The 18019-nt window shown below is 39.7% G+C and overlaps 1 protein-coding gene across 1 annotated transcript in view; it reads left to right on the top strand.

The window, feature by feature from the left end:
- The window catches only part of LOC146797417 (zinc finger protein ZXDC-like), a 72475-nt gene that overhangs the window by 29289 nt on the left and 25167 nt on the right, over positions 1–18019 (top strand). The window contains exons 6-7 of the mRNA XM_085624428.1: positions 926–1596; positions 11640–11724. Of these exons, the coding sequence (XP_085480554.1) occupies positions 926–1596; positions 11640–11724 (756 nt within the window). The remainder of the gene's footprint in view (positions 1–925; positions 1597–11639; positions 11725–18019) is intronic.

Here is an 18019-nt window from a genome sequence, read left to right as displayed (position 1 = left end):
CCCTAGTTGATTTTTTTTTAACTTCATTTAACCTTTAAATAAATGCTTGCCCGTTTATTTAGCACCATTTTAAAATTGGTGCTGAATTGAGTAAACAGTAGTCCAGTGCTTTTGTTGTGTAGGAGGCCTCATGCAAAGTGTAAGGGGGGGTGCGCTTTAGAGTATCACTGCTCTAAGCAGACAATAGCAAGCATGCCCATTAGACCTAATGCCCGTTTCACCTATGCAGCTAAAAGGGATACAAGAGTGGCTGGTGGGTAGGCTTCCCTGTTTAATCTCTTTGCATGCCCATTGTCTGGCATACAACACTGTCCCACTTCCATGGTCGGCTTTTAAAATACGGGAGAGACTAGCTTGTTTGAGAAAGAAAGGTTATTTAACTGTCGTCCAGGTCCTCCATCATGGGTATTCTCTCCAAATTCATAAGCACATAGTTTGTGTTTTGGTCTCTGCACAGCACTTCTCAGACTGACTTCCAGCAGCCAATGGCCAAACGTGCTGTGAATGGTATTATGGGATGATGTAGCCCCCAGAATTCTGAAAGTGGCAGTGTATGTACTTTATTTGATTGTTTTTGGTTGTATTTGATATTTTGTATTTAAATATAAATTTTCTTTAGAAGCTTTTCAAAATTGAAAATAGCTATTTAATAGAAAAAGATCTTGGGATCTCATATATGTGTGCCATAATCTACTGTTCAGAATTGGCTTAAAATATCCCATAAGAGAACCAGTAATTAATGTTCCTTCATACTGCTTCAATGTAGTGTGTTGCACGTTTTGTAAATGTTTTAGAGTAGATTTAATGTAAACTGTCCAATAAGTGTATAGAGTGGAACTTCTCTGTAGGTTAAACAATTAATACTTGGGACAAATGTGTGTTTTATTATATAAGTGTTTAACATAAAACCTTTTTATGTTTTTAGATCTTCTGGCCCAGCTTGAAGGAGCAAGTTCTTTAACTCCCAGCAGCGAACTCTCGGGTTCTGGACAAAATGACCTCAACAACCTAGACCTTTCATCTCTGTTTTCAAGCACATCTACCAGTAGTCCTGGCATCGCTACAGACTTGGCTCTTGTCAACTCAGGAATCCTAACCATTGATGCTGCCTCTGTGGGTTCCACTCTTGGAGGAAACCTTTCTGTTGTCAACAGTTCCTTAGGACAGCCGGTTGATCCTTTGATGATAGTTGGTAATAACGACATGCCACATAGCTTGGACAACTCTTTGTTGCTTGGAGCTGCAATTTCTGGTCTTCAGCAAAGCACTTTAAATCTGGATGATGTGCAGACTGTGAATGCAGAAGCTTTGGGCTCCATGGCGGCTCTGTCGATGCAGAGCCCCAGCCGGGATCTTCATGGCTTGACGATAGACACCACCACGTTGACACCATCAACCAACCTGGCTGGAAGTAATGCTGTGCCTGAACTATTAATGACTGTTAAAGTTGAACCAAACCTGTTAGATGGCTTGGATGTTGCGGCTCAACAAGAAGGAAATAAAGTAGTGACACAGTTTGTTTTCCCTAACCCTACCGGAACCTACAGTGCACAGAAAGAAGTAGATCTTAGCACAGTGATTGGAAGTTCTTTTTTGGTACGGAATAAGTATATCACATTACCTCCCAATGACTGAAGCAAAGTGAGTCATGCTTAGCTTGGTTTAAGTTGTAGTTTTGTCATGAGGCTGACACACAGAACTTTTTTTATTTATTGCAATGGGCGTTTCTCATGATAGAAGCAGAGCAAGTAATGTTGGTAAAATATATTGAATGCCAGGCTGAAATAACCTAAAGTTTTCAAGTTTGTTAGAAAGTAACTATTCTTTGCAATAAATTATTAATTAAGAATTTTAGACTGTTAGTTAACTGTGGATGAGAAGAACGGAGGAATGATTAATAGTCTTCATATTGTTAAAGACAATTACTCTGGCACTACTTCTAGTCTGGTGGTTTAGTGAACGAATGCGTCCACTGTAGGGGCCTGTGTTCGACCTCATGGTCACAGGTTAAAATTCCGGCAGGTCCACTCAGCCTTTCACCCTTCTGAGGTCGATAAAATGAGTACCATTGAGTTGGGTACCAATAAACATCTATTATTCAGCGCCAATATACCCGTGGGTTAATGTGCGCTTTATAAATACACGTTATGTGCATTATGTTCTCTGTAGAAGTACTGAGATGCTCATGCCTCCACATTTGCATCTAGATCCTAAATGTTGTGAAATTATTTTACATTTTAAGGTACCGTTTCCTACGCCAGTTTGTATCCGCTATTTTTAATAGTGAACCGATTTCCATTTTACGGGATCAAAAGACAATGTGTTTACTCTTATGTCCTAGCTTTTGCCAGTATACAACATGTGGGTATTTATGCCAAAAAGGGGCAGGACTAAAAACCACTTCCCGGGTTGAATTGAATTGAGTGGGGATACTGCATACATATGGGCACATCATAGATGAAAATAATCCTACACCAATAGAACTTGCAGTGGTAACGGGATGGTTAAACCTTTGAAGTGGTCTCTGTTGCATCTCCTTTGGTAGCCCCCTTGCTTAACTCGGTCCCCACAATGCACTTTGAGTCCTGCAGTGTGAATTTGGCTTTGAGGAGTGCCATCTAGCCAAAGAGCCTCAGCACAAGTTGAAGAGCATTAAGCAGGCTCCTCCATGACGAAAAGCGGCATAAGAGAATTTAAAGCACCGAGGTGCCCTCAAAAGCTGTTTACCCTGGAAATCAAACCACACCATTCATTGTCACCCTAACATCAGAGGTGCGCCATACCAAGAAATACATGAAGCTCTCTCTGCCTTTACAACCCATGTCCAGGAGTAGCAAGAGTTGGCACTGTGCCCTTCAGTGCAGCAGTTATTGAGCACCAACCCCTCAGGGATTATCAAACCCTTTGTCCATGAATCCCCTAGCGCACGCTTTTGATTGCAATGTTTTCCACAAAAGGCAAAACGTTGGCCTCCTGCAAGGTTAAAGAGTCTGAAGTGATGGGAAGATGTTATTCTGCTCCAGTTACTCCTTCGTTCATCCAGTGCAGTCATGTCAAGCTAATTGCTCTAGCACAAATTTGACCACACTGTCTCTTGCTCTCGAACTATCACCAGCTTATAGGTTCATGCTTAACCTGGATGAGGAAACTGCACAACAGAATCCTCCTAGACACCACAGCCATTAGGACGGTTAACTCTGATCTGGGCATTTACCTGCAGTTGTGTTTCAATAACTCTAAACTGAAGCTGGATGCTCAGAAGTCGTCGGCCTCCCCTTTGCCAGGAAGACATTGTTCAATCCCTCTGTGAATGGTGTCTTTAAAATTGCATACGATGGGGACGCCATATCGCCCTTTTGTCATTGCAAGTATTGTTGGCCAAACATCATCCTCTGCTGCCAAGGGTGTTCCAAGTTCATTCTTATTGGGCCTTCTCGTTCTCAGAAGCACAGAGTAAAGAACAGGTGATTAATGAGCAAGAACAGACCTACTCGCAGCATTTTCCACAGTCTGCATCCCTGGACTAGCAACTCTCTTCTACACCTTTAAGGAGGCCCACTTCACTCCGGATGGGTAAGGAGTGTGGGGCATGTGGAAAATGAACTCTTTTTCTCCCCTAGCACCACAGTACCCTGATCACCAAAGATGCATGGGCCCTCACAGTGTTGAAGAAGACTGTGACTTAGTCACCGCCATCCTTGCAGCCTCTACATCAATATATGTACTTCCAAGAGCATCTGCAGAAGGTTGCTAGGCGTTTGGCTGCAATTGCGTCAGTCCCTTCCTTAGATTGTGGAAAAGGATACTACTCCCATTATGTCTTTGTAAGGCCACACTCGACAAATAGATAATGTCTGGATGACACTGAATAGAGGCTAGAATGAATGCTAAGTTGGCGTCTGTGACATGCAAGAGGCATGTGCCTGATTGAAATACGTGCTCAGCAGCTAGATGCGCTAGCGCACATGTACGGCGATTCAACATGTCTTGGAAATTCTGTGAAACCTCCTACTAAGGCTTAACCTTTTCTTCTCTTCTGTTAATGGGTCAGTATGCAGTCTACCTGGAGGTTTAGAATGGGGTAGAGCCAGGTTGTAGCTTTGACATCTGTTACTTTTAGACCATAGGCTGTTTTCCATTATCAATGCCCGTCCACTCAACTCTATCACTGGTTAAAAAACCACGCTGCAGGGGAACTGATGAGGGTGCATATTATTTCCGGGTGATGGTGTGCCTTTCATGGCTCATGTGGTACCAGGAAAGAAAGTTGTCGATTTTAAAACCGCTGTAGAAGCAGTTTTGATGCCAGCATTAGCTGGCAGAAATAACCTCAGGTTGATTATTGGAAGAAACTATGTATTCAGTGTAAATGAGTCTCCCAAGATAACCATGTCCTTTTGCATTACTTTGAAATACTTTAGTTTCAGTGCCTAAGATCCTCTTCAGGGTGTTTTGTTTAGCAAGTTCAGGATCTTGAAATCGTTCTGCTGGATTTTCCAATTTCTTCTTCTTCAGACCCCCGTTATCAAGGGCTGAAAATGTGTGGGCTGCTATGAATTTGTTTCAGGGGCGTCCTGTCTGAATGTATTGCTTTCATTTAGTTTTTACTGTTTTTCATCGAGTAGTTATTAATCTCTAAAGTTTTCTTCTACTTGTTTGTATGCTGCCAAGAATCTCCCTAATGACAGTCCTGATTTGAGTTATTTTTTTAAAATCTCTCAAATACTTTTTATGATAACAAAGAGTTTTTTTCTAGTCCCAGTAGCCACAGATCTTTTCATTAGTTCTGTATGTTATGCGCTGCTTCAGTAAACCTTCCATAACCAAATTGCATTGTCTCACTTCCTCGTGCTCTAACTAATTTGTATAGATTGTTAATAAGAGCATTGTTGACATTTCCTATTTATTTGTATCCTTTACTAGCAATACGTCTTTTAGGAAATCTAGAACCTTGTTTTGGAGGCAAAAAAGTATGTACTAATGTACAAGATGTTGATTTACGTAATTAATTTTGGAAATTCATGACCAATATTTGATGATCTTCATCTGCTAGTTTGCACAGTCTCTGCAGTTTAAATTGTCTTGCAGGCCTCTTCCATTAGACAAGTCTGTATGTTTTAGTGAGGAGTCAATCCCCAGAGCTTTATCTTTACTCAGTAGTTTTGTTGACCAACGTTTTGACCACTGGTAGTGGACCCTAAAAGAGAGAGACTGCTCATCCATTTCTGACATGTTGCATGTCCAAGAGTTCTCTGACCCAGGAAAACTGTTAAGTCTGCAGTAATCTCCGTCTCATAGTAACTGTTGCCCCTCACCACCCGTTGTAATCCTTCTGGAGACACTCTGCCTCAGGTTTTCCCTTTTGTTAGACAAAATATAAGATTCTAATCTTGATTGTATCTTGAATCCATACATTTCGAGTTTTAGTTGACTTCTATGTGTCGTACAATGAAATATTCGCCCTTTGCGTTGTCCTAGGACAAGTATCTTAATTCAAATGATTTCAATAAAAGTAAGGCAGGAAAGGATAAGCAGATTCTCATTGTGAAATTGAATTTTTTTCCCAGATGGTAAGCACATCTTGTGAAAAATACTATGAACACTAGAATGGGACATGTGTTTGTCAGAAAAATCGAACACTCCGATATTAAAACAATTAAATCCAAGATACACTCATCACATCACAGTGTAAATGACATGTTTCAAGAGATAGCAAGTGGGATTAATGCCTCTACATTTTTTTTTTAATTACTTACCGTATGATTAAAATATTTGTTATTGGCATCTTTGCAGTAAGTCTGTACTGTGGAGGTCTACCAAGTGGCAGCACCAGATGTCTGTTTTCTTCTTGGCAATTTTAAGACATTTCTTAGGTTTGGTGCACTTTCCCTATGCAAGCACTGATTTACACACATTGTTGCTCACCTCCAGGGTTCCATGTGGGACATGAGCACGTTAAGGATAGTATAGTATAAGATGGGTAGATGTCCTAATGAAGTGGCATATGACCTAATGAGTGCAGGGTACCTGAAGAAACCAAAAGCACTTCTACAGTTTGCTTGTTATTTGTATTGCAGTGCATTTGCGATACACTAATGCCTTGCACTCCATCAACCTAAAGGCTACTAAGAAGCCAAGAGTATGTGCTTCCTTGCACCTATCTCTTTTTCGTTCTACTCTCATGTCCCTTAGTGTGGTTTTCGTACTTTAACAAGCAAAATAAAGGTTGATAGTTGTTCAGCCTGGTTTTTTTTCAAAATGAAGTGATATTTGAGATCTCACTACTGTTTTTTAAGGGCTTTGCCACAAAGGATTATTCTTTAATTGGTCTGTGGGTGGATTTCTTCAGCATAGGACTGTTGGTAAACTGTGTACGTTTCTGAGGGATGTAAACTATTTGTGGAGATGAATTTTCCACTAGAGGCCCCACACGTGGTGAACTTGACATTGCACGGTCTGTGACGTGCTTTCAGCAACTTCATCATTTGGACTAGATTGGTTTTTGTTCATTGAAATCAATAGTTTTTTTATTTTTATCAACTGTGAGCCAACAAGCTTGAGGATGCCAGAGGCTGCAAAATGTTAATGTTGGTATAATTAGACTCAGTCTTTTCCTGGGAAAGGACCATGAGCTATTACACAGCTGATGAGAGAATGGTGCAGAGTGCCCGATATTTGGAAGTTCCTCCAGATCAGGGTATCTGGATTCCTTGGATTTCTCATACATGTTGGATATATGAAAATAAAAGTAGTGTGTGAGGTTTCAACCTTTAAGAAACATCTGATTATAATCACGATAGTGAGACATTACTTTTTGCTGCGCATGGCACTTAATCCCCATCCTTTTTAAAGGTTTCTGATGTATTAGGTTGTTCATGCATCAATTCTTTCAACCTTAGAGCACCCAGTAACTGATATTGTTTGTTTCTCGACACACTAACTGCTTCCAGAGTTTTATTTTCTTTCTTTCCCACCAAGTTCTGTAGTATACAAGTATTACATTTGCTTTACATTTGAGTCGCAATATCATCTTCAGATACATTTGTTATAGGATAAAAGTTTTGGAGCAATAGTTAGTATTTAACACTTGAAGTATACAAGTATTAACATTTCTGTACATTTGATTGGGTCACACAATCCACTTCTAATACATTTGCTATAAGGATAAATCTTTCTGAGCAGTAACTATTATTTAACACTTGCAGTAACAACTTAGGTGTATTCCTAGCAATAATTATCCAGATAAATAGCTTCTTTCTGTTTGTGTTGCTTAACACTTTTACTATGTACTTAAATACTGTGAGCATTTCAAATTAATCAACTATGTAAACATTTTGATCTGCACGTCATTTCATACTTGCACGCTTTATCAGGCCATCTTCAATTATTGTTCGGAGTTTACATGATTATGTAGATGCATTGCCTGAAAATATCACCATATTAACAAAAAAGATGTATTTTAAATTAAGTATACAAAATAGTGATGGGTGGAATGTTTGGTGACGCCATAAAGTTTTTGACCATCTTAGGGCAAGAATCGTAGCGCAGGAACACTCCGTATGGCATAACCAGGCACTTTGCCTATTGTTAACATAACATGCTTGAATAAATCTCAGCCACTGCTAATCACTCGGGGCAGCACCCCAACTCCTTATTTTATACACCATGCCAGCTCAGGGCGAAACTGGTCCTAGGTTGCTTTTATTCCGAGTCGGGGACGGCCTGGCATGGCAGTTCAGGCTGGATTGATCCCATTGGAGCAGGGTCCAGACTGATTTATAGATGGCTGGGTCCAAACTAAGGTGGCATGGTGGACGAAAAATTATGGATTGGGATGCGACCCGAGCGATTGCTGGTGTCTGAGAATAATTCAAGCATTCCATCCATCACCCTGCTATTGTTTCTGTTTTAAAGTGGGCATTTTGCCTCGGTCAGTTGCTTTTATAAAGTTTCATAATTAATTCTAAGTACCACTTTGATAAAACTATTTATTCAAGACGTATGCAATCTGTTTTTGCAGACTATGCCTACAATGCGGTCCATCTTGAGCACCTGGATTGCATCTTATCACAGTAGTCGATATTTTTGTGTACAAAATACTGAGTGCCTTGTAATGATGATCATGAAGCTGTGGTTTTTAATCTGAACCCCCAGTTTCTTGACGGAGTATCGGTTTTAGATTTTGGCGGACGGGTTAGTTCGTCACAAACCTGATGGATATCCCATCTGTTTTATTACATGGACTTTTGATATAATGCACTTCTAATAAGACAGACACAATGTTCGTCACATTTGTCACCTAGTAAACAGTCTACCAAACTGTAAATCAGGCCCTAAGTCCTATCATACTTCAAGGTGCCGTGCTTATTAAAATTTAATCTGGTTTACTGCAGAATAGTCCTTACTATTTATGCACGTCTGGTAGTACACAGTACTAAATTCTTCCTGTATCTGGAGATTGTGTTGTTTTTATACCAGCACTTCATAATAATTATCACAAGGTAGGTAATAGCGCTCAGATACACATTTGATTCACTAGTTTGACAAGATACTATTCTCCATTTGGGTGGCGCTGTACACGTAATGCTGCAGAATTTTTAGGGCCCATTTACTTGCATAACGCGTAGCATCAAAACATTAATTGACATCCTAGCCAATGCCTTTCAACCGTGTACAACAAACGGAGTCGTTTTTATTTGACCTGCTGTAAAGCATTTTTTCGCCTCTTCAAATCTAGGAAATCTCTGTTGAACAGCTACAATAGAATATAGTTGATAGGGTTCTCAAGAATAGCTACAATCTAGTCGAGCTCTACAGAATTATAAATCTAGCAATATCTAACTTGCAACAAGCTTCTTTATAATTTCATTTGAGACGCTAAAAGCTTGAGTAATATCGTACATTTTTTTAAAATATATTTTTATTGAATTTTTCAAACAAAACCTAATCGGGTACAAGAGTCAAAGGTCCGCAGTACTTTTCTGGTCATCGGCAATGTTCTAAATACAGATCCATCTACCGCCCCGTCTCAGAAAGGAGAACATAAACAAGAGCCTCCTATAAGAGGTATCATTTTACATAGACAATAAGTGGGAAACTGGGCTCACAAATAGGGATTCATTACCGGCTAGTAGCCAAAAAGACTCTCCTGCGACATCGAAGCAAAACTTGAGTAATATCATACATGACCAAAACTTTATTTGCATTTTTGCTAGATGTGCATAAGAGTATGTACATATATGAATCATCAATAAATTCTTCATGTATAGGCTACACAAAATCAGTGCTTTAAAAAACTGCTTAATACATAAATAAATAACACACAGATCATTGGTGACCAAATGCAGCGACCCCAGATCAGCAGGGCTATGATCAGTGAGAAACCCACGAACTGTGCAAAAGCGCATCGAAATGATACAAGAGAGCCATTCAAGTGTGCTGCACTAATGCTAATCACACCGGGAAGTGTGCAGATGTAATAAAACGTTTGTTAATTATTAATGCTGGACGTAACCAACTGGGGTAACCACGTTTTTATTATTGAATAGTAGATTAAAAAATTGTATCTGGTTTAGAGACACAGTTGAAGATAATTTTATGATTCATTATCCAATGTAAATGTAATGACTAAGAATTATGTGCTACAGAACGTGGTGTATACGACGACTTGCTTCTCTGATTCTGTATGAATGTGTTCGTCTGATTAATAACACACATTCTCATTAGCTGTGCCAACTAAGAGGTGTTTTTTTTAATTCCCTATTCTTTTTTTTATTGTTTTTTATTTGGTAGTGTTGTATGCTTCTTTATGATGTAATTACCATATTTTTGAATGACCGTACAAAAAAAAGTTTCTATGTCTCCCTTAGTATTCAGATGTCATTTTTATGACGGATGTAGTTATTGTAAAGTGTTGGGATGTAATTTAACTTGTATGCCTGCGGAACACACTTGATTTAGAACACTTCTATTTTTAGAAATCAGAATCTTTTCTAGTTAAAATGTATAAATGGCAAAAACTGAATGAACCAACGATATAAGCCTTAACTTTATTCTTATATTTACTCCATTAACAATCTTCATTTTGGATTCTATTTATGTAGTGTGTATTTGCAAGTCTTGGTATAATAACGGTTAATTTATAATACCATACTTTAAAAGGACAATTTAACCAGTGGTTCGTTTTGACTGCAGAGAAATGGATAAACAAGTTTCTATATATTGCAAAATGAATGTTCGTGCACGTCTTAAATAGCATCATTTGTATTTGCTACATCAAGAGTAATTGCGAAATACTTTAGTCAGGCCATCTTTGAGGCAGTGTATACATACTAATCACCTGCTCTCATATACTTCCTTGGTGGCCTTCTGTTTTGGGCACTGTTCAGCAAGGCAGTTTTATTTTCATTGGATTGTACTGTAGCGGCTTAGGCGATTATGGTTTGCAATTACTTCTAATGACTATTGCACCCTCTTCACCAAGGTGGAGTGAACCAATGACAACATCTTCATTTTAGCACACCCTGATTACTGTGCTCGAGATCTGCAAATCCCAGCAACATATTACTTTCCTAGATTTCCTTGGCTTTTATTTACCTGCTTTAAAGTTTACATCCTTTGGGATTTTGGAGATATTTCCCTACTGTTTGGTTACTATGAAGGTAGTTTGTTTCCCTTGTTGATACAGCCCCCAGGTTGCTCAAAAGCTGTCTGCCATGAGTCGTGGAACCTCAGTGTATAGATGGTGCCTTGTTAATTGTAGCCGTTGATTTGTTAATTGATTTGACTTTTTGATTTAAGTGAAAGTGAATCTCACATCTTAGAAAGTGTCAACGCTACGGTAGGAAGGGCATGCTTTGCAATATGCATCACAAGATAAATGTTGCCTCTACAGGTACAGTTAACACACTTAACTAGGGAATGTTTGAAGTCTCCAGTTGTGTGGTAGAAGTGTTTGATTCCTTTTCTTACAAAATGTTATGCAAGTCTATAAAAGCGAATATTTGGGAAGACTTGCACTATTTTGTTTCCCTTTCTAAGAGCAATCATGTTGAAGACTGCGGTGTTTAGTCTTTATAAGCATTGTTGATATTTGTGAGAAATGTGCTTACTTTGCATCATTTCTCAATTGAATGTTCTAGCTCAGTTCATACTTTCTTTCCTTTCGGGACACAGTAGTGATAACTATACCAGATATTTAGCACAAATGTAACAAACCAAATTGCTTCTTGTCACTTAAACTTTGATATATCCTCATCCGAGTGTTATAATGCCTTGTTATACATTGCAGTAATATGCACTGTTAATTAAATAAAGATAATGGGCATAGATGAAGTACCTTCTTGTACTCGTGTATTACACAGCGTTGTCTTGCATCTGGTTCGCACCTCACCCTCTCTTCCTTCCCCACTACATAACTGGCAAAAATAAAATAGCCTGTTTCCTATTGATAACAATGATTGGTTCAGATTCAGCTGTATGACTACAAAGGTATTTGTAAAGGTAGTGTTTACTCTTTATTACTTTCAAGGTTTATTTTTTTAATGAATGTCTTCTAAAGAGCCAACATTGTGTTGCTATGCCTCTAAGGTGCACGCAGTTGCCTTCTCTAACTGAGTTTTGGTGTTTAATCTCTTTAGGAAAGTGGGGGATCTGCAAGGACGGATTACAGAGCCATTCAGCTTGCCAAGAACAAAAAGCAGAAAGGGTGTGAAAGTAGCCCAGGTGAGGAATCCCTTTTCCCCCAAAGTATTGAAGGGGAAAATCTACCTACTGAATGTCATGATAACTAAACTTCACAACTCTTTTTCCACTTTATATGCATTGTGATGACTACTTTTTAAAGTAGATTTTATTGTGGAATCTCCATATTAGATATAAGTTTCTACATTTTTTATTTTATTTTTTAGAAATCTTTCATTTGCATTGACTTGCTCTGCTTCATGTTGCAAAATAGTAACCTTGCTTAATCTACAGACCTTTGACTCTCTGGCTTTTCGAGCAAAATACAAATCGTACATTGTACCAGTTACATCTGGAATTGGTGGTTTCACCATTGATGCTGTCCCCAGTTAGTAGGTAAATTTTTTTGGTATCTTTCCTAATGCACATAAGTTATGTTCTCAGATATACAAGGGATGCAGTTGTATGATCATTGTATGAGCATGTACAGAGACTATCATTCCTCCCTTTTTTGTGCCTTTTTCCTCCGCTTTCAGAAAGCTGGCTTGTGCTTTTTTGCCACAGTTTACTGTTTTCAGCTCACAGTACTTGAACAATGACACCGACATACTAGTAGAATATGATTTCTCTTTGCAATAGGACCTTGGAAAACTGGCTACACCTATTGTCTGATAGCTTTCATTTTCATATTGTCTAGTAGTTTTGCTCACAAAATAAAAGGTAAGTAAACCTATTTTATTTTCAGCGTAACCAGATGTTGCTCTGTTTTACTCCAGATTACTCCTGTAGACTGAAGAATGACCCTTCAAGTCAGAACAAAAACAGAGGCAGAACCCCTTTGAGTTGGGTCGGTCGTAAGCGCAGCCTACTGGCTAAACCAGGAAACGTTGTGAGGCACCTATAAAGCTCAATATCTGTGTCGTCCTTGAAGTGTGTCTACTGCCTAACACCACGCTGCATTGCAAGTTGCTCTCAGGTGGTTCTGATTATGTGCATTGTAGCGTCCGTACACTTGTGAGTTTGCAGTGGTGCAGAAAAGACCTTTAGTGGATACCTCGATTATGCTTGGCTGCTCGTTTCACTAGCCTAGGAAATTGTCAGTCCTAAAAGGAAGCATTTTGGGCCTTAGAGAACCAACCAGGCACATAAAGCAAACGTTAGCAAAAGAGGTACTAGCAGCCACCGAAGTAAAACAATGACTGATATATTTATAAATGGGAACGCAAGAATCCATTTTGTCTCGCCCTAAATTCTAGTCATAGGAAAAGAATTGGGCCCTTTATCTCACCTGTTGTTTACTCCATAATGGTGGTATACACCGGTCTTTTTGTTTAACCCCTTGAGTGCCCCGCCCTTTCCACGCCCTGTGCCGGGCGTTTCATTAGCGGGCGGGTCTCATGACGAGAGTCTCGTCATGGGTACAGCGCAACCGCGGCCCATGACGAGACCATCTCGTCATGGGCACTCAAGAGGTTAAAAAAAAAAAGAAATGTGTATTTTATTTTTGTATGTGGGTAGACCTTTCCTCCACATGTCTTCCCAGCCCACCATAAATTACCTTTGTTGTGAAAGACTGTTTTGGAGAACTGATCAGATGCCATACCCTCTTTGAGCCCACAGGAACGGACACTGACAGAAATAGCAAAAGGGAATTGGTAGATTGTGTAAACTATGTACTGGACATTGCCCTTCCATATTAATTTGCCTGCTGGCGTCCGTCATGGTGTGAAAAAAGAGAGGTCTCATGTAGCTACGTTTACCATGGATGCCAGTGAGGACTTCAGTCAAGTAGTGTGATGTGCATAGTTTACACTAGACACAGGATCTGAAGGTTATTCTGGGGAACCTCAACAGGATAATGCAGCCACCTTAATTATCTCTTTGAAGATGCCACTAGCTGATGATGAAGTTGACCACAAGCTTTCACCAGTAGTGTTTCCTTTACCTTAGTCTCCAGGCAGCGGGTTATTCTGAATCTGCGTTTGTGCCTTTCATGACAGGAACCATAGTACTCTTCTATCTCCATATACAAGTATGTATACAAGTATAAAAAGCAAGATTTCCCCAACAAGAATTGATTTTTTTCATGATCTAGTTCAAGATGAAAGAGCCCAGTTTTTAAGTAATTCGTGTCATCCTCTTGGTAAAAGATTTGAGCACCAATCCACAAGATGCATCTAATCAATTGATAAGTCCATATTCATAATTATGAACCTGTGTGCCAACTTGTGTCGAAGGATTCCCAAAGCCAAGGTCTTGTCCCCTAATATTGTCTGGGGTTGCTGGATGACCAAACATATTCTGAAACTATTGGCAAATGGTGCAGCATATTATTCAGTTGCAAGCAATACTAAACATCATCTTCCATGGTATGATCTTAACCCCTTCAGCGCGGCGTGGATTTCCGCGCCACGCTGAAGGTTCCGTGCGCGGGTGGGGCCATGACGGAGCGGTTCTGTCATGCGCACAGCGCGACCGTCGCGCATGACGGAACCGCTCCGTCACAAGCACGGAAAGGGTTAATATACTATTTGGACAGGAAAAGGCATTGTTCCACAACTGCAATGTTTTAGGAAAATACTATTCAAAATATCATACACCAAAATGTATATTTATTTTTCTTACATGGGAGGTTATGGACATTATTTCAAATTGTTCAACCATTTCTGCACCCCCAGAGTAAAATAATTTGTGTAGAAGAGAATGGTCTCAGCAGAACGTAGGTATGCATAACTAGTAGTATTCAATTGTTCAAATCAATTGTTGTCTTTATTCGATCTTCCAAAGGAGAATCATAAAAGATGCAAACAATAAAAATAAACAACCTTTGTACTATACACATATTAAAGCTACAACCACATATTTCAAAAAGATATAATACATTGTGCAAATTTACGGTTATTAGAGTAACGGTCCATGAATTAAAATTCCAGGTGAGTCAAGTCTGGTATGGTAAAACATTTAGATTGCAGACTACCACATTTTTGCAAGGCAAAATCGTTATGTTGGTTTACATTGAATAAAGTGACAGTGCAGAAGTTCCGGTTCCAAGGGCGTCCTAGCTAGTATAACAAGGTGCCTAATGAATACAATTTGCAGACACAATTGATTTGAAAGCAGCAATATACACTCAAAAATGCAAGCTCAATGATTATTTTTAAAAGAGAATATAGAGGCTATTTTATCAAAACAGCAAACTCCTTCTTTTAGCTAAAGTGCACTTCAAAAAACTAGCAACTTCATAGCAAACATTACAATCATTAAGGTGCAAAAAAATAGAAGAGGCCAACTTTGTACTTGGCAAATTTATGGCTGCGCAGTAACTGTAAAAAAAAAATCTTGGTGTACAGCAGATAAAATTGACAAAAAAATACAAAATGTAAAATAGTTTGGCTAGATTGCTCATCACAAGGACAAATGGCATTAGTGGCAGAGGAATACTGGCCTAAGGAAAAACATATTAACCAGCAAAAGGAGCCTAGTCTAAATCTTGCCGTGTATTTATCAACGTTGGTCGCGTATAATAGATACGTGGCAATTGTTGGGACTGCTTGAATAATACAGTAATCTCTGACTGAAGGTTTATCCACTTCCATTTGTTCCCTAATGGCTTGTTTGTGCTTGAGAAAGCTGACCCAGATCCAATTTTTGTCCTTTTTTTGGATGGACTCTGGATGCTCGAACAAAGTGGCACAGCCAAGTGCAGAGAATCAATTTTTACTATATTGTAACCATGGAATGGCCAAACCATGAGCCCAGGTTACACAGTCTCTAATGACTTCCAGATTGAATTTGGCTTCTTTGTTGGACCCAATTGAGCACCAGAGAGCCAGGGGGGCAGCATTGATGGTATCTTGGACATACTCTCTGCCTAGCTCCAGGTGTAGGGAGAAATGTGGGGATGAGGGAGAAACGCCTAGTAACCGGCGACATAATCTATTCTCCCCTGTCTGCATCACAAGCGCACCCCTGCAACTCCAGATACCCATTCCATACGTTAAAATCGGCAAGCATTTCCGGTTGTATATCTCCAGTATAGGAGCAATAGGCTTTTTACCAATAGACATGGCAAGTGAGGAAGTCATACCTACAGCTTGAGTATATCGGGATATTCTATTTTTGATACAAGTAAGCCATGTACATCCTTCCTCAAACTCCAGGCCTAAGTTTGGAAAGGAACTAACCCTATCTAGGGTTTTGCCATCAATATTTAGGGTAAGGCTTTTGGTATTTCTTGGGCCACATATCATAGTAAATGTTTTCTTTGCATTTGGCTCCAGGTCTCTCATAAAACTGACGTAACTAATACTTTTTTTTAAGGCCATTGGCCGTCCTTGCCAAAAAGACTGAATCATGAGCAAAAAAGAGTGCGGGCACAGCCCTTTTCTCCACATACGGAACATCCGCCCCAACAGATACCAATGTTTTCTCCAGGTCGTTCGTATAGAGGAGAAAAAGGATTGGGGCAAGGATGCAACCTTGGCGCACCCCACGCTTGATGCTGAAAGACTCTGTGCAATCGCATGCCTTAATGCAACTAGCCCCACATCCACAACCACGCTGTCTAGAATGGCCCACAGCTTAGATCTGGAGACGTAGTCCAAGGCGCTTGACCGGTCCATAAACGCCAAGTGGTGGAAACTCCCTTGTCGTATTTGTATTTATCCACAATAAGATTGAGGCCCTGTTCAATGGTCCCGAGCCCCTTTCTAATCCCGTACTGAATTGGGGCAAGAATACTATTAATATTAATCCAGTCAAGTAGACTGTCCAGAACTACTCTCCCAATGATTTTCGCTTTGGAGTCTAAGAGGGATATTGGGCGGTAACACTTATCATGCATTTTTCCTTTTTATTAAACGAGGACAATTATTGATGAGCGCCACGACCTGGGTACTCCCTGACTACAGGCAGAGTTGAATACAGAAGTGAGGCCCAGAGTACAAAACACTGGATCTTCCCTAAATAAATCAAGCGAAATACCATCCGGTCCCGGAGCCTTCTTACATATACTGTCTAAATTGCTTTAAAAACCTCATCCTCTTTAAAAACGAGGTTTGGACACTGGGGTATCATTGGCACGAAAGCATCGCCGGCCTTGCTGTCAGTAGAATACATCCCAGAGAAATGCGACAACCAAGCCTCGGCCTGGATATGAACTGTTACTTTATCTTGGGGTGATGTGGGAGATGAAACAGACTGCACAGCTTTCCAGAAAGCTTGTGGGTCTTTAGATTGGCAGGCATCAACAATGGTCTTTAATTTCTCCTCCTTCATGGCCGATTTCCTTCTCTTAATTGCTTGCTGATATATCTTTCTGCTGGCTATAATGGTACTCTGATCTCTGGGAGTTTGCTTTAAGGCCCTACGTAAAGAATCATTAACTGCTCTACATACTTTGTCAAACCACGAATTGGCATGACGGCGTGATTAGACAACTAATTAGTAGTAATAAAAAAAAAAATCTGTGAATATATTTTAAGAAGTCAGGGTTATTCTTTCACATGTAGGGGCTTCTCGGAGTATAATTTTCGAACTTAAAATAGTATATTACATCATGTAAGTTGCACATAAGTGGCTCCATAGAAAGCTTTTTAAGATTCAAGAACTCAAAACTTGCAAAGAAGCAAAATGTTAGAGCCTGTTCTATATCTTTGTGGCCCGTTGAAATTAATGCTGCTTTGTTTTACATCTCTGTTATATAGGCATAATTCGTAATATATATTTCAGTGCTACTAATTAGAAATCTGTTAATGAAGACCCCTGTACTGGTATCAGAAAAATGTTTTCCTATTGTGAGATGTAGTTATGGGACTGAAGGGGATGTTTGTGTATGCAGTGCGCTTTACAAATGTCTTGATTGATTGATGTTTCACCAATTTGGAAACCTGTTGATCAGTTCCTTGAACTGGACGTTCCATAATAGGAGGGGATGTTCTTTCCACCAGGTGCCTTCTGCTCTCTCAAGTATTTTCCCAGCCTATTGGTTGCTAATACAGGGAAGTTAGGCATTTGTAATCTTTCCAATTCACCTTCCCTCTCACTAAGATAAAATAATTCCATCTCCAGAAAAGTTAATTTCGCCTTCATTAATATTGGGGTCTGCAGTGAACATTTGGACACTGTCAGCCGATTGAAAAAACCTCCCTCCGTTTTTACAGTAGATTAAGCAGTTCTGCATGCACTTCTGACAGCTAAAGTACAACGCCCTATATACGGAGAAGCAATTAATCACCATCACCACCAACTTCCCGTTTTTATGATCTCTTGACAGCACAGCTGTTGCTCTACAATTATGTGAGGGTCACTAGAAAGGGCCAGTGGCTCCACCCACATG

Source organism: Triturus cristatus, chromosome 9, assembly GCF_964204655.1.
Source record: "Triturus cristatus chromosome 9, aTriCri1.1, whole genome shotgun sequence".
NCBI classification, from domain to species: Eukaryota; Metazoa; Chordata; class Amphibia; order Caudata; family Salamandridae; genus Triturus; species Triturus cristatus.
The sequence above is the reverse complement of the archived record's forward strand: the minus strand, read 5'-3'. Positions and strand labels throughout refer to the sequence as shown.